Source organism: Rhinolophus hipposideros (genome assembly GCF_964194185.1).
Source record: "Rhinolophus hipposideros genome assembly, chromosome: 17".
Classification (NCBI taxonomy): Eukaryota; Metazoa; Chordata; class Mammalia; order Chiroptera; family Rhinolophidae; genus Rhinolophus; species Rhinolophus hipposideros.
The window spans coordinates 56,605,446-56,622,383 of record NC_138063.1 but is presented as its reverse complement, the minus strand read 5'-3'; the positions used below and the strand labels follow the sequence as shown (position 1 = coordinate 56,622,383).

At 49.8% G+C, this 16,938-nt stretch overlaps 1 protein-coding gene across 3 annotated transcripts in view; it reads right to left on the bottom strand.

Annotated features, from left to right (window-relative positions):
- Positions 1-8,560: 8,560 nt before the first annotated feature.
- The window catches only part of CHST13 (carbohydrate sulfotransferase 13), a 42,255-nt gene continuing 33,877 nt past the window's right edge, over positions 8,561-16,938 (bottom strand). The window contains exons 1-3 of one of the 3 annotated variants that reach the window (XM_081078284.1): positions 14,833-14,850; positions 14,674-14,756; positions 8,561-10,079 (exon numbers count right to left, since the gene is read on the bottom strand). In XM_081078284.1, coding sequence (XP_080934410.1) covers positions 9,234-10,079; positions 14,674-14,694 — 867 coding nt within the window. In that variant the 5' untranslated portion in view covers positions 14,695-14,756; positions 14,833-14,850 and the 3' untranslated portion in view covers positions 8,561-9,233. Of the gene's footprint in view, positions 10,080-11,026; positions 11,138-14,673; positions 14,757-14,832; positions 14,851-16,938 lie in introns of those variants that run through there. The other 2 variants (XM_081078283.1, XM_081078282.1) reach the window with 2 other exon arrangements.

Sequence of the window (16,938 nt, the reverse complement as noted above, 5' to 3'; positions counted from 1 at the left end):
GAACAGCCTGCAGGGCCTGAGACTGCCTTCCTTGGGTGAGGTATCTGCTCCTTGGAGCCTTGGGCCATGTCTGAACGCTGAGCTCAGGTGAGCCCCTGGAAGGAAGACCAGGCCTCCCACAATCTGCCCCTCTTTCCAGACCCCAGACCCAGGTGTCCCCTCTACCCCTGCAGCCTCCTGCAGCTCCTTTTGCACCTTCACAAGGAGCGTGCAAAGGGAGGGAGGGCTGCTTACTGCCAGAGACGGTGTTCTTCATGCTGTGCACCTGAGGCAGGCTGGGCTAAATACCTGTCCTCATCTTGTACTCCTACCCTGTCTCCAGGCCGCAGATGCTGTCCTATGAGGCCCAATGAGGCAAATATGCAAGGCGCAGTGTCTGGCCCTTGGGTTAAAACAAGGGGAGGCTGAAACTGGGGGGCTGAGGACACCCTGGGCCAGGCTACATGGCTGGATTGGCAATGGAGCCAGCTGCTCTCAGCTCCACCCTTTCCTAGCTGTGTGACCCTGGGAAAGTCACTTGACCTCTCTGTGTCTCAGTTTCCTCTTCTATAATGAGTGCATAACATGGTTGTGAGTTGACATATAAGTTAATGTTTGTAAATAACTTAGAGCAGTGCCTGGCAAATAGGAAGTCCCAGGTGAGCAGGAGCTACGTCATTTATCTGGCAACTGCAGGCCACCTAAAGATGCCAAGTGCCCATTGTAGGTTCTCTTGGCTGATGGAGTCCAACCCGGAGTCTCTGCAGCCCTGGGAGGTCACGAAGATGAACAGCTCACTAAGGGAGCAGCTGCCCCTGCAGAAGATGTTGGTACCAACAAGATCCATCCCAGTCAGAGGGTAAGTCGCAGGCGCCAGATGCTGATGGTTACCACCACCGCTGACCTTGCTGCCTGGCCTTCCACCTTGGGTCTGCACAAATACTCATATTATCCTCCTTGCATGCTCCACTTCACAGCTGAGGAAACTGAGGCTCTAAAGGAGACTCAGAAAGAAGACTCTAAAGTTCGATGGTCCCACTCAGAGCCAGGCAGCTTCTAGGCGAGGCTGCACAGGACCTGTCGGTATGCCCTGGCCTCACTTGGAATGGGCCTTTTCCACAAGTTGGGAAGCGGCCTATGGGGAGGCAGGAGCTTAGGGCCATCCTTCCACGTGGCAGAGGCAAAGCAGAAGGAGAGTCAGCAAGTTTCTGGACTCCATGCAGCTTGTCCTGAGGGTGGGGGCACTGGCAGGGAACCCCCACACCAAGTAGCCCTGACTGACCACGTACACCTAAATATACAGACCCACATGCACTCAGTGCACAGGGAGACACAGCTAAAGCACCAGATACCCTTAGAAAGGTCCATATCTTGTTTCCCCGAAAAGAAGACCTAGCCGGACAATCAGCTCTAATGCGGAGCAAAAATTAATGTAAGATCCGGTCTTATTTTACTATAAGACCGGGTCTTTAATATAATATAATTATAATATAATATAATAGTAATATAAATATCGGGTCTTACATTAATTTTTGCTCCAAAAGATGCATTAGAGCTGGTTGTCCGGCTAGGTCTTCTTTTTGGGGAAACGGTACATGCAAACACAAAGATGCAGACACACACATTCACCCTAAACTGGGAGCCGACCGGCTGTCAGTTAGCCAGCACAGCAGCCATTATATACTAAAGGGCTGCCACGACCAGTTGGTACAGAGTCTCCATTCCAACGGCTGTGACCCTGCCCTCTGACAATAGAGTTGGCAGTGGACGTGGCAGAGCCTCAGGGCATAAGAGGCTCTCTGTTCTGACCGGCAATGCCCACGACTCCACACACTGTACATCACCTCGGACAAGTCACAAAATGCTTGCTCAGTTCCTAGAATCGACACCCAGACAGGCACTATAAACATGTACATGTGCGCGCGCGCGCGCGCACACACACACACACGCTCAGACAGAAACACAGACGAATGCCGATTCCCTGCCCACACTAGCTCTGGCCGTGGTCCTGGATCCTAGACCTTCATTTGACAGCAGGGTTTTGCTCTACATCTCTGAACCGAAAGAGTAGGGCTGAGCTGCTGAGGCCATGGTCGGAAGGCACAGCTATCCCTGCGTCTCAGCTTCCACTTCTGCAGACTGGGAGTAGCTTCAGATGGGGGTCCAATGCAGGGCCCATCAGGCTGTGCCTGTGGCCCAGTTCTTTGTGCTGGAGCAAGGGGAGAGACTGAGGCCTCCTTCATACCCTGAGCCCATGTCCATAGAGGCCCACCATGCAGGATCTGGGAAGAGCTCTCCAGGAGGGCAACAAGAACAGAGAATGGAAGAATGGGAATGTGTCTGAGAGCTACTGGAAGCTGAAGTCAGTGTGAGGGCAGGCTGAGCTAATCCACCAGGGCTCAGCACCAGTAGGGAGCCTTTCATTCCCTGGGCCAGGAGGGGTGGGCAGGGGCTGTAGCTGTGGCCCCTGCCATCGGCAGCACTGCAGTGGGGAGCAGGTGGGAGACATGCCCACCTGCCCTCCATCCTCCAAATTCCCACTAGCCCTTCACTGGGGAACTGACCAGAGTGGAGGGGCAGAATGGCATGTCCAGACATGTGTTTAGCTGTGAGCGAAGACTGACTACGAAGACGGGTGGGTGCTCTGCAGGCCAGGGGCCGAGTGGGGGGAGGGCAGTCCCACTTGGGAGGCAGGAGAAGGATGGTCTCATGTGGGCAGGTGGCTGCACAAGGCTGGTGCCCCTACTGGAGGTGGTACGCCTACTGGCAGGCACTTGGATGACACTGGCTGAGTGGGCAGGCTTAGTGGACCACATCTCCAGCCAGGTATGAAACAAGGCATGAGAGTTACTGGGGGAATGCAGGGTGTTTGGCTTGAGCATCTAGGAGAGGGGCGGCTGGTTAGCTCAGTAGGTTGGAGCGCAGTGATCTTAACAACAAGGTTGCTGGTTCGATCCCTGCATGGGCCATTGTAAGCTGTGCCCTCCACAACTAAATTGAAACAACTGCTTGACTTGGAGCTGATGGGTCCTGGAAAAACACACTTAAAAAAAAAAAAAGATGTCAGAGCATCTAGGAGAATGATGGCTGGGAAGGTGGCAGAGTGTGCACTGTGGCAGATCTGAGCTGGGAGCAGAGTCTTGGTTGTGCTTCTGTGGACTAGCAGGGTTGCTGAGGGTCAACATGGGGCTCTGTGTGGCTTCTTTAGGCTTGGGGCCACAGATTTCACATCACTGTCCATCTTCCTCCCGCTGCCGCCACCTCCATTGAGCAACCTTTGGGAACTCAAGCTACTGAGCCATCGCTTCCCCGGGTCAGGCATCCACGCTGCCCTCCCTGGCACCCATGTTAACCACTCCTCCAGAGGTCTCTCCTAGAGCCCGGCTCTGTGCAGCCTCCCTCTCGGCCACCTTGTCCTTGGCACTCCTGGCAGAGGTGAACTGTAGTATGGGGAACAGCCCTGAGGAGATATCTATCTCCTCAGAAACCATGCCAAGCAAATAAACTTTGCAGATTTAAATCCCACTTCCTCTTGCACTTATCACTTTGCCTTTCTGAGCTTCCATTTTCTTATCTATAAAACAGGGTCATAATATTTATTCTTACATGATTGGTGTGAGGAATAAACAGGGTGTGAATGTCATTTCCAAGAATTCATCCCACAGATACACTCATACATGTAAGTAAAAATATTTGGACAACAATATTCACTCTGCTGTAGGAAACAGCAAAATAATGGAAACCACTTAAATATCCATTAATAGGGGACTGTTAAATCATACCACAGGTGCACCCTGAAAGACTAGGTATCCAATAAAATGAAGAAGCTGCTCTTTATATACTGATCTGGAACAACCTACAATGTATGTTAAGATAGTTTATTAAGGGCAGCAGAAGAATATATCTAATATATTATCTAATACATCTAATATATTAAAAAAAGGTATGTGTGGGTCTGTGTAAGTGTATGCACACATGTGTGTATGTCTATATGTGTGTACATGTGGATGTATGTTGCATGTGTGTGGATGTGCAGGTGTGTGTGTGTGTGTGTGGATGTGTGGAGCAGGCAACAATTGTTACCTTTGGGTAGAAGAGCTGGGGAGCTTGGGGACAGGCCTGAGGGAGGCATATCACTTTGTAAATTTTTAACACATGAAGCTAATACCGTATTGTTGGTGTATTACAAATTCAAATTGTTTAAAGAGAAATAGCATGGAATAAAACAGGCATACTCAAGGCCTGCTGAAAAGTCAGAGGCTGGTATAATCCCTTTAGCATGCAGAATAGCAACACTATATAGGAAGATGCCTGCTGAAGATATAACAGGTTTCCTCTGTTCTACAAAGGCAGGGGCTAGAAATTTGTCTTAGAGTCCTGGGGAGGGTAAATAAAAGTGGGGACACTAACTGTAGTCTTCTCTCTAGAAGAGAGATGGTCATTACCTTGAAGATGCCCAGGGTAGCCACACTTAGCAAGGTGGGCAAGTGGCCCTATTGTTATGAAAAGGAGGTGGAATGAGGTCCCTTATGAGCATTGACAGTGGACTCTCCCTAGGCCCTGGAGGACTGGACAGTGGTTCCCAATCGGCAGGAGGCAGAAGACAGTTCTGTTGTAAGCTCCTGAGCCTGGGGAAGGGTGTGGAGGACTGCCCAGCAAAGGGCTCCCGACCCCTTCCCTCCAGGCCCACAGAGCCCAGGTGGGGACCAGGTCCCCTGGTGTGGTACAGGTCTTTCTGCGGGTGGAGTCGAGCTCCCAGCAGCAGCCCTCCGGCCTGCAGGACGCAGAGACTCCCCTCCGCCCAGGGTTCCCTCCTCGGAGTCGGAGCCAGATTAATCTCCATTTGGACTGCGGAAGTCTCAAGGAGTTTTCCTCCAATGTTTAAAGCTAGTCATATTTGATATATGCAAAATACGGTAGCATGTCTCTATGAACCAGCATAATGATGAAGAGACGCACATGACTGGAACGGTACACCAGCCTGGGAAATCCTTCCCCACCTGTCCTCTGCTCCCCGTCCCCACTAGGTGGCCACATCTCTCTCCTCCCCTTCTAACAATAGTATCTCAAAACAATACATTGTGTTTTTTTAATGATATAAGATTGTACCATACTACATGCAATTTTCTTTTCCCCTCAACAGCAAGTTGCTAAGAGTCATGATAGTGCATATAGTTGTTCATATAATCATTTAATTTTCACTATATAATAATCTGTGATTTGTCCATTCTTTATTTACTAGACATTTGGTTGTTTCTACTTTTCGCTATTGTGGATGCTGCTGCTCTGAGCACTCCTGCCCTGTTCCGTAGGCATGTTGTCCCCAAAGAGGAATTGCTGGCCAGAGGGCTCCTGAGTGCCCACCTTTACCAGCTGGCACCACACTGTTTTCCCGAATGGTCCCGATGCACATGCCTCCCTCTGATCCCCCTCCGGCTACACTTTGCCGTGGCCCAGTGGTTAGGAAATGGAGCGGCAGGACATGCAGGGCTCCTCCAGCATGTGCAGCAAAGCCAGCTGTTTTGTGGGTAGAAAAAGCTCATCATACATGTTCCCAAATCCAGAATCATAAAATGTGCCTGATCTTCAGTGATACCTCCCTGAGAGTTTATTTAAAGAAAGGATGTGAATGGAGTAAGGAACTACCTGTTGGCACCACCATGTGTGGAGTGTTTGTATGTATAAAATGTCCTCAAAGAAGGAAACAAATCTTCAGGAAGCACACAGTGAGAAATTCCTCACAGAAAAACAGGCAATAACCTACTCATAAATATTTGACAACAAAGGGATGGCTTAACATTATTCTTCATGTGAAATTATTTTATAAACATAGAAATGGTCATGGGGCCCATGTAGCAATATGGGGTGCATTTCGGAGCAGCCATCCAGACCCTCAGTTGTCCTCATAGCATGAGCACAGTTACAACAGAACACAAATCAGCACATAATTGAAGCCTCTTAAGGAACAGGTAGGTGATCAGGGGTCAACTCACCTTATAGGAAAGTGAATTGTTCTCTCATATATCACATTAAAGAGAGCTACGTCCAAGGGATGGTGGAACAAGAGGAGCAAAGGACTCTGCACCCACCAGTTCTGAGCACATTTCCCTGAACAGGAGAGACCACATGGTTGAAGTTGCCATTATTGAGACTTTGTCACAGGCAGTCGCACCTTTATCCTAGTAAGAGAGCTATTGCATCACTGGAAAAGGCAGCACCCTGAGACCTGGGCCCATTCACCTGTTGGAGTATTTTGGTGACACAGCAATGTGAACAACTCTGGGCTTTTCCCTCACCCGGAGGCCATCCAGCCAGTTGCTGAAACCAGCAAATGCAGTTGGCTGCAATTCTGAAACTGAATAATGCATGAAGTAGTGTTGTTACAAATAACCAAGGATTTTAGCAAAATTTTAAACCATGGCTCTATGCCTCCCAGGAAGCTGCCTGGATGACAAAGCCACAGAATAAAACTGAAAAACAAAACAAACGAAAACCGATACCATAACTATAAAAATCTGGGAAACATTTTCCTGACAAAAAAAGCCAGAAAAAGCAAAAAAGCATTGAAACTTGTTTTAAACAAGTCTTTGTAACCCAATCTATCAATGCTACTTCCATCCTGGGGAGGTTGCTTACCAGTACTACCCAGTTCTGACAGACTAGAAAACTGGAAAATATAATTTTGAGTAAGTTAAAACACCATGTGACCTTTAGTTCATGCTCTTAATCTCTTTAGAAACTTTTTAACAGAAAAATCACTTGTCTGCAGGGGGTGCCAGATTAAGAGCCTGTCTGGATGCTCTCATGTCTTGTTCAGTTCTTCTCATGAGACCCTGTCTTTCTTAGTCATCCCATGACCCAGCCAGGATCCCACCACTTGGAGAAGGCAGGCAGTCTGTGATCTGTGAAGACAGACATGTTCTGGTGCCACCCAGAGGGGAAACTAACCAGAGGATGGCCAGAGCAGGATGAATTCCCCAAAACCAGTGAGGTGAAAGTAGCAAGAGGCACCTCCAGGGAACGAGCCAGGGCTGTGGGCCTTGTACTCACAGCAAAGGTGAGGGCTGTGTGTTAGGGGTTCAGCCAAGTGTGTGACAGCGAGTGCATGCAAACTCAAGAGTGTACAGGGGACATCCATGGGGGCTGGGGTAATGCGGAGCCTGCCCCAATGACACAGTGTGACTGCATGTGACAAGTGTCAGCATACAGGAGGCACTGAAGGGATGACAGCTGATGGTGTGATGGCACAGGGTGACTTCTAATTGTGATGCACCCAAGGGTGATATCTGGATGGGGGTTAACTTTGAGCAAATAAGTCACATCAGAGGCTGTGTGGGTGCTGAATGAGTTTGGAACAAAGATGTGTGTTGTCAAAGCGAATGTGTAACAACCGAGCGTGAAGTGGCATGTAACAGTCACGGCATGTGTGTAGCGTCTGAGGAATGTGTGGGTAACAGGGGCTTGTAAGAAAGATGGAGGCCCCTGGGTGTGTCTATAGGTCCAGCCCCTCCCTCCTTAAGCATGGATAGGCATGATGGGGTTGTGGTCCAAGGTGTCCTGGTAACCATCCTGGCCCTGGGGTTTCTGAGTGCCTTCAGTGGAATGAGGCTTCATGGGCAGCCCAGTGGCAAGCCCTTCCCAGGGCCACAGGAGTTGGCCACCACTGAGCCACACTGGGAGGACCCATGGACATAGCGTGGGGGAGCTCTGAGAGGGGCATCCTGAAGGCCTCAGGCAGGCTCCTAAGAAGGAGGGACCCAAGGACCAGACTGGGGAAAGAGGGCACCCCAGGAATGGGGAACAGCATTAGCAAAGACGGGTGTGAACAGGGCTGAGCTGCTGGATCCTGGCCAAAGTCTCCACAGGCCAGCACAGCACACACAGGCCCTCACTACAGGGTGTGGAGCTACTACAGCTGGTTTGGCCTCATCCCTGCCAAGATGCCCTTCCTCGGTTGTGTTTTCATGCTTGTTTTTCAAAACCTCAAGCATACCCTGTTCTTCCCAAAGTTATTTATAATCCAAGGAAACTGAGAAAGGATACCATATACTCAACCAGTCACTAGGAGGGACTCACAATTCAGTCCCTCCGAAGGGACTCCCATGGCTGGCTGTCTCCCCAAAGCCAGAAGGGTGGATCCGCATTGCCAAACGGCCCAACAGACGCTGCAAAACACACACACACACACACACACACACACACACACACACACACACCTGTGCGAGGCAGTCCAAGGCGCAGGGCTTCACTGAGCTGGTCTGGGCTTTCATCTTTGGCCCAGACACAATGAAAAGTTAGATTTCCCCAAGTTATAACTGTTTTCCCCTCACTCACAATTTAGTCCTCCACCCCGTGGTGCACCCCTTCCATACTCGACTCCTCATGTAGCCCCTTACACGTGTGGGTTCCTGTGACAGGAAGCCAGGTTCTCCATCTGTCTTATCTGATTTTCATAGCCCCCTGGAATTCTTAGGTCATTTGGCAGCAGGGGAAACTGAGGATCAGTAAGAGGCCCCAAATCAGACAGCCGCATGCCCCAGAGCAGCAAATGGCAAAATGAAGTGGAGAAACTCCAAAATGTCAGAAGTAACAAAACACATTTATTTCAATAACATGAGCTTCCCAGCTCACCAAGGCCCTATAAAACCTGCCATCGATCGTATTGCTCCCCTGGGCTCTGTGGGCACACAGAGGCGACCTAACATCTGGCCAGACTGAGAGCAAAGGTGGGCTCAGCCACAGGAAAGGCAGCCCCGCTGTGCGACAGGCAGAGTGAAAACAGCTCTCAGCTGGCTCTTGCGCCATGCCCAGAGACAAGGACGTCCCCAGCCCAGTCCAGCATGGGAGGGCTCCTCTCCTTGACCAGGGCTGTCCTTACAAGAGAGGGTGATTTGGGGAGGGTACTGGGGCGGGTCACAGGCTGTCTCGAGCCAGCATTCTGCCGTTGCACCATGTACAGGTTTGGGGAGAGAGCTGACAAAAAAAGGCCTCTTTGCAACCTGAAACTCCACCCACCCAGGGATCCTGGGGAAGCACCTGACGGCTAGAGCAATTAAAGGAAGCAAGCATCAAGCGACAGGCGGGACAGGCGGCAGGTACACAGATGAACAGCACCTGAGGTGGGCCGCACCCAAACCCAGACAGGTGTGAGGGCAGCCCTGTGCAGTGGTTGTCGGAGTGGAGGCCCCGGGGCGCATTGGAAGTGCCCGTTCTCGGCCCCCGCCCCCCCCAATGTGCCCAGGAGGCCCGGCAGGCTAGTGCAGCCGCAGGTAAGAGGGAGTGGAGTAGTTGAACAGCAGGAAGTCCATCCTGTAGAGATCGAAGAGACGTCGCTGGTAGAAGGGGCTGATGTCCCGGAAGAGGCGCGCAGCCTGGTCCCGGGCGCCGGCCGCTCTGGCCGGGGGCGGAGGCGCAGGGAAGCGCAGGCCGGGCGAGCCCACAAAGCCCAGCACGAAGGTCGCGTCCTCCGCCAGCGTCTCGAACTTGCCCACGATGTCGTAGCGCAGGCGGCACGGGTGGCACAGAGCGTGGGCGCGCTCCCAGTGCTCGTTGAAGGGTTCGTCGCGGCGCGTGCGCGGGTCCAGCAGGTAGGCCAGGAACTCGGCGAAGCGCACGTCGTGGCCGCGGGCCAGCGCGTCCGGCTGTGGGCGCGGCCGGAGGCGCCGCACGATGCGCGTGCCGTAGCGCCGCTGGAAGGCCGCGCTGTAGGGCCGCACGAACTTGTTGCTGTAGGCGGAGGCCAAGCGCTCGAAGGGCTCGCGCACGAAGAGAAAGGCCAGGTAGGCGCGCAGGCGCCGGTTGATCTCTGCGGGGCTAAAGTCGGCCAGGGAGGGCAGGCGGCCGGGAGCGTGCACCTCGTGCGCAGGGATGGAGCGTGGGTCCCCGCGGACGCTGCCGTTCAGTGCCAGCAGCACGCGCTTCCAGTTGGTGCAGGCCACCTTGGGCACGTAGCAATAGAGCAGGCCGTGCGTGTCGTCCACCAGCACGTGCTGCAGGTCCCCCGGCTGCAGCAGGCGCTGCCGGCGTGTGTGGCGGCTGCAGGCCCGTCGCAGCAGGTCACGCCTCTGCCGGTGCACCTCAGCCAGGGCCGAGAGCGGGCCCTGCGGGAGACAGGCGAGCGGTGAGGGCTGCTGCCCAGCCTAGTGTGCCAGGCACGCGTGAGCTGGGGCCAGGTGGCAGGCAGGGGACCTGGACTGGAAGCCCAGCTCTGCCACGGATCGCTGTGTGACTTGGGGCCCAGGCATCTGTTCTGGACCTGGGTTGGGGACGTCTGATAAATCTAATCTTGCAGAGGCATGTGGAAAAATGTGACTAGTCACTTGCCCAGTACTCAGAACAGAGGAGGTACTGATAATGAATGGGATAAAGTCAGAGTAAGCCTGATAAAGTACGACTTCGGAGTGGGCACAAATTGAATATCTGCTGTTTACTAAAAGTAGTAAAGTGTATAAGCTTTAATTCCATAGAAATAGAGGTGAAAAATGAAGCCACTTGCAGGCTATCGGGATATTTTTTGTTCGATAATAAAATGAGCTAATTCTATATTTGTGAATTGGCATGTTCCTTTGGGTCTTGATTTCTACACCTCCCCTCTCCCCCCAACAAATTCTAATCTCAGTGCTTGGTCAGGAAGCTTGCTGTCTCTGATCCTGTCCCTCCTCTGTGAAATAATGACATCCAGCATTTATCTAGCACTTTTGTGTGCCAGGCACCTTGCTATGCCCTTTACAACTCTATGAATTAGGTAATATTAGGACACTTGGGCCAGCCCCTCCCAGCCCTGGTCAGCTATACCAACACCCAGGCCAGTTCCTCTAGCAACACCCCCTCCTTTGTTCAAGTCCTTTATGCCCTAAACAAAGTGTCTACCTCTATGACTAACTCTCCACCCCCTATCCCCAACCTGCTTCTTGGTGGTTTTCAGTCTCAGACTTCTTAGGAGAAAGTGTTCTTAACTTCTGAAAATTGCATTAGAAGCCTTCATAATATAATAATAAAAAGATAACAAATATTGGTGAGGATGCGGGAAATTGGAACCTTCACTTACTGCTGGTGAGAGTGTAAAATCATACAGCTGTTGTTGAAAGCAGTTTGGCAGCTCCTCAAAAAAAGTATATATGTGATCCAGCAATTCCATTCCTACGTATACCTAAGGTGACTAAAAACATAAGTACACAAAAACTTGTATACAAATGTTCACAGCAACATTATTCATAACAGCCAAAGAGTGGAAACAACCCAAATGTCCCTCAGCTGATGAATGGATAAATAATATGTAGTCTCTCCATACAATGGAATATTACTCGGCCATAAAAAGGAATGATGTTCTGATGCACGCTAAAACATGGCTGAACCTTGAAAACATGCACACTAAGTGAAAAAAGCCAGACACAAAAGACCACGTGTATGATTCCATTTACATGAAATGTCCATAATAGATCCATAGAGATGGAAAGTAGATTGGTGGTGGTGATGGACTGGGAGGAGAAGGAAATGGGGCGTGACTGCTAATGGGGACTGGGTTTCTTTCTGGAGTGATGAAAATGTTCTGGAATTGGGTGGTGGTGATGGTTGTGCAGCCTTGTAAATATACTAAAACCACTGAACTGTATACTTTACAAAAGGGAATTTTATGGTATATGAGTTATAGGTCAGCTAAAATAAAGACTTCAGAGTGTTCCATTTCAGACAGATAAGTAACTTAAGTGCAAAAAGTTAAAGGGAAGAACAGGACTTCATATGCCACACTTTGCGTTTATAAAGGGTAGGGAAGGAAATTTTTAAATGTTTGAAGAAGAAGAGTTGTGGGGAGTTTCTCATTTAGATATATATTGAAATAGTCACAGAATCAACAAGGCTGGGATTTGCTTCAAAATAATATCAGGTAGGCAGGAGGGGGAAGGGTCAGGATGAAACAAGATTGGACAGGAGTTGACCACTGTTCAGACTGTGTGATGGAAACATGGGGGTTCATTGTACTATTCTCTCTACTTCTGCATATGTTTGAATTTTTCAAAATGAAAAGTTGAAATAGAGAGAGGTCATATGTTCCTACAGGTGAGATTTTGAAAAAGTAGCATAAGCATATGATATAGCATTTGATACTACATACATGCCTAGAACATGTCTGGAATGACACAGGGAACTGGCCACTTCCAAGGGAAATGGGGGACAGTGTGGGAAGGGGAGGTGCTCTTCACTGGACATTCTGTGGAAGTATCGAATGCCCTATCATGTGCTTATGCTACTTTTTCAAAAGCTGGCTGTGGGGTTGGTTGCCAAATTCAGCCATGGCTATAGGGGGCCTGAGGGCACTTAGAGGATTGCATTTCCACCTTCTGAGGCACTGTCTCATAGAATTGGCTTCAAAAGCCTGGCTCCACATGGATGCCAGCAAAGGACTGTATCCAGGGGCCCCACAGCCAAGGTCTGATTTCAGCTTTCAGAAAACCCAGCACATTTCTTGTGACATGGAATGTTGGCCATTGACCTGTCAGCCCCCCTCCTTCCTTGACAGCAGACCCCAACTGTGTTAGACCATATGCGCAGCCTCAGGGAGGAACCAGTCACACCTTTATTAAAGTGTCCAGGGATGAGCATGTGGCCTGGTTCTGGCCAAGTTAATGTAAGGGGAAGTGTGCTGGATGGCTTCCAGGAAAGACTTTCCTTCAGGAGAAAAAGTGAGGGCTTCTGAAGAAGACCTTTTGTCCCATCCCCTCTCCCTTCTGCTTAGGATGCTGTCCTGTGAGATGTCAGGGCCCTGGCAGTCATCTTGTATCCATGAGGCAACAAGTGTATGACAGAAGTCAACATCCACATGATGCTGCTAGGCAGTGTTGCTGCTGTCAATGGGGACGCTGGTCTCTGAGCATCTTGGGAGTATGCACTGACTATCCTGATGGCTTAACACATACTTGGTTAGTTTTTCTGTTTTCTGCAGTCCCCTGAATACCTAGATAGTGAATGCTCTTTCCATTTTACAGGTGAGAACACTGAGGCTCAAAGGAAATGAGTTGTCTACAACTCTCCTGTAGGGAAGCTGGGGCTCCAGTTGTTTCTTGGGACTAAGCCAGGGCTATGTCTGCTGGTCTGGGGCTGCATCTAGCAGTGACACCCTCATGCCTCCCAGACCGGTTGGATGCAGCTGCCTGGACCCTAGCCTGGCCCTAGTCCCTGTGACCTCTGTGACCTTCTCAGGGCCCTTAGCCTCCCTGTGTCTTAGTTTCCTCATCTGTATACAAGGATAACAACAGCCCCACCTTACAGGGTTGCTGTGAAGACTAAGTGAGTTCACAGAACTAGAGCACCTCATACGCAGTTAGTACTGGTTGGCCAGATTGTTTTTATTACTATTATTTCTCCAGCTGGAAGGTGCCAAGCTTCCAGGGCCTTGTCACCTTACTGGGTCCTCAGGCTGTGAGGGGCTGAGCCAGCCCCATCTGCCCCTCAAAAGCCTGCAGAGCTGGTGGAAGCTGGGGCCCTGATGAGAGCCTGGCCTGCCCTGGACCTGCTATATGGCCCAGGGCAAGCCAGTCACCCTCTATGAATCAAGGCCTTCCCACCTGCAACCAAAGGATATAGGCCAGATGAGCTCCACATGCCCCTTTGGCTCAGTCCTCGGGGAGTCAATGAGCAGCCACTTTCCCAACCCTAGTCTGATCATTCTCCCTGGCTTAAAACACTCCCTGGCTCCCTATTACCTTTGTTCCACCTGCTGGGCCACAACAGGCAGCTGCCCATCCCTGGCTCACCTGCCATACTCTCTTTTGTCCTCTGCTCACCTCCAGGTGCTTGGCCCCTACTGTTTACTTCTTAATTCTTCCTCTGCAGGTCTCAGCTGCAATGTCCCTTTCTCAGAGAGGGTCCTTCTCCCCTATCTAAACTAGGACCCACCTGGTAGAGCTTTCATTGCACTTTGTACTTCCCCTTTAGACATGAGTCAGTCACAGGTTACTGTAGGTGGTGATCAGATGATGTCTTCCTCTCCACAGGACTGTCAGCTGCACAAGGACAGGGACCCAGCCAAACTGCATGTGGCTGGATTCACAGTTTCCTGAGCACAGCCTGCATGCAGTAGGGGCTCAACACATGCTGCTTGAATGGGTGCCTCTGAGTGTGCCTGTTGGGGTGTGTGTGAGCCAGGAGGTATGGCTCTAAGTGGGGTATAACCATGTGTGTATTTAGGGCATTGTGTGCTCCCAGTGGGGCCAACATCAGAAGTAGAGTTCGCGAATCAGTGAGCCACCTAGTCCATTGCTTGAGAACAGGCAAGGCAGGGGTTCCCAGTGTGTTTACCTATTGCAATTGGTTCTAAATTTGGGGGTTCACTTAATTAGTGTCTCCCCAATTAGACTGTCAACTACCTGAGGGCAGGCTCATGGTCTTTTTCACTCTCTATCATATTTGCAACACACAGAACAGTGTCTGGCACTGAGTGGCCCCAGACTGTTGTTGGGTGGATGATGGATGGGTAGAGGGGGTGGAGATCCCGGCTCTCTCAGTTTGTCCCCAAGTTTTTCCCTTGTCGCATCCCCAGGCATTCTCGTTCTCTGAACAGAGCCTGGATTTGCAGAGGAAGCCTCTCTGTGCCCAGTGTGGGTTCCAGCCCCTGACAGCAGGCCTACATTGGGGCTCTAAGGTTCCCATGTCTGGAGGTAGAGGTAGGGGTCCCAGGGTGGGGGTCTGTCCACCTACCTTGTTCAGGTCATAGAGCATCTGCAGGGGACTCCTCTTTTTCCCATCAAGCCAGCCAGAGCCCAGGGCACTATTTTCAGATTCTGTAGAGCATAGAGAGGTGTCATCTTTGCATCAGATGAACTGGCTTTGGCACTGTGTGAAGGCTTGGCAACTCACCTAGAGCACTTTTATCCACTTCTGGCATTCAATTTCCCTCCTGTGTCTTGCCTGCCTGCGGGTAGGGCAGTGTTTGGTGGAATGCAGGGGAGCACTGACAGGGCCCCTAATCCACCATGGCAGCGTGCTTGGTCTCACTCTTGCCCTCATGCTTTACCCTCCAGAGTTGGAGGGTGCCAGGCAGGAGTGAATGACAAGGAAGGTGGTACCTATCTCAGAGCTCTCTGGGAAAGGCCTGACCACCAAACCTCATCCACCTCAATCTGCCCTCATCTCATGTCCCACTCTTGCCAGCCCCATGACTAAGGAGCGCTGAGGGGCTAAACAAGCTATCTGCCCAGACTCCCAGATCCTGGGTATAGGCAGCCAGAAAGGGCTGAACAGCAGTGGAGGTGGCATAACCAAACTGTAGACTCTCTGGGTAATAGCTCACAGGTCAAATGACACACTATGAACTCCTACAGTAGACTTTACTTCCCCTGGCAGTCCACATGCCTCCTCATGGTAAATACAGCTTTAGCTGTGTCATAGACTGGACACTTCTGAAGGCAGAGATGCTGTCTCTCTGTCTCAGTGCCATATTCTTCAATCTTCCTAAAACCACCAAAAGCTCAGCTTGCTAAGTTTATTGTTTTACTCAAAATGTGTTAAATGTGTTTAATAATTATGAATATATTCTTAAACATATTTAATAATTATAAATACATTCTTAGTAACATAATCAACTTAGTAAGTAAAGGTTCAAGACCTTCTTGATCAAATTTTTCTTAAATATGACTAAAATTATTAATAAACGAATAAAGTAAAACATAATCTTTACAAAGTCACCAAAATTGGCAAATCTTTAACTAAATTGGTGAAGAAGAAAAGAATGAAGACACAAATTACTAAAAACAGAAATGAAAAGAGGACATTACAGAAAAAGTCAAGAACCATATGATTTCACTGATATGTGGTATATAAAACTGAAAACAACAAAGGAACAAGATAAACAAATAAAGAAACAAAAACTCATAGACACAGACAATAGTTTACTGGTTACCAGAGGGTGGGGGGAGGGGATGGTAGATGAGGGTAAAAGGGATCAAATATATGGTGATGGAAGGAGAACTGACTCTGGGTGGTGAATACAGAATGTGACATGTAGATAATGTATCACAGAGTTGTACACCTGAAACCTATGTAACTTTACTAACAATTTCACCCCAATAAACTTTAATTTTTTTTTTTAAAAAGAAGACATTAGTACTGGACTTTATAGAAACAAGAAAGGATTATAAGATTATAAGATGAACACTTGTGCAACAGTGAATTGCATAACCTATATGAAACGGAAAAATTCCTAGAAAGACACAAATTCCTAAAATTGACTCAAGAAAAAATAGAAAATCTAAACAGATGTATAAAAAGAGATTGAATTATAAATTTAAAAAAATTTTCCACAGATATAAAGAAGCCACACTGAGATTGGGAGGTAGGGTGGAAATGTAAAACAAGCTGGTCACACACCCGCGTGTGGTGGTTAAGAATCAGGGAGGGATGGATATCTTGGCTATGGAGGTCCCCATTAAGGAATGAGGACTCCCAACCCCACACCAGGCTCCCCAGACTGGAGCCAGTTTCAGGAAGAGTCACCACAACAGCTGGCAATGAAAATCAGTGGGGACTCTGTCCAGGTAAGATGGAGGGCCGCTATAGACACAGGTGTCCTTTTAAAGGGCCTGATCACAGACTCACTTGCTCAGAAACATTCGTCCTAAGCTCCAACAAAGGGAGAGCAGCTTGAAAAGTGCCAGGGACATATGGGGAGGAACTGAATTGTCTGGCTGCAGGGCAAGGGCTGTAGGGTCAGTTCCCTCAGGGAAAGAAGTGCTGGCAGGTGCCAGTGTTCCTTGTTGAGCCCTCCCCAACTCCCAGCCTGCAGATGCAGGCAGGTGCCAAATCTGAGTCTCCACCAACCTGGCTAACACCACTCTCACCCCACCCTGATGATTCCCTGAGACACCCCACCCCCACCCCACCGAACTCACACACCAGTCCCAACCTCTTTTAGTGCTGTTCCACAAGCAACAGGCCTCGGCCCATGCTACAGACTTCCCAAAATCA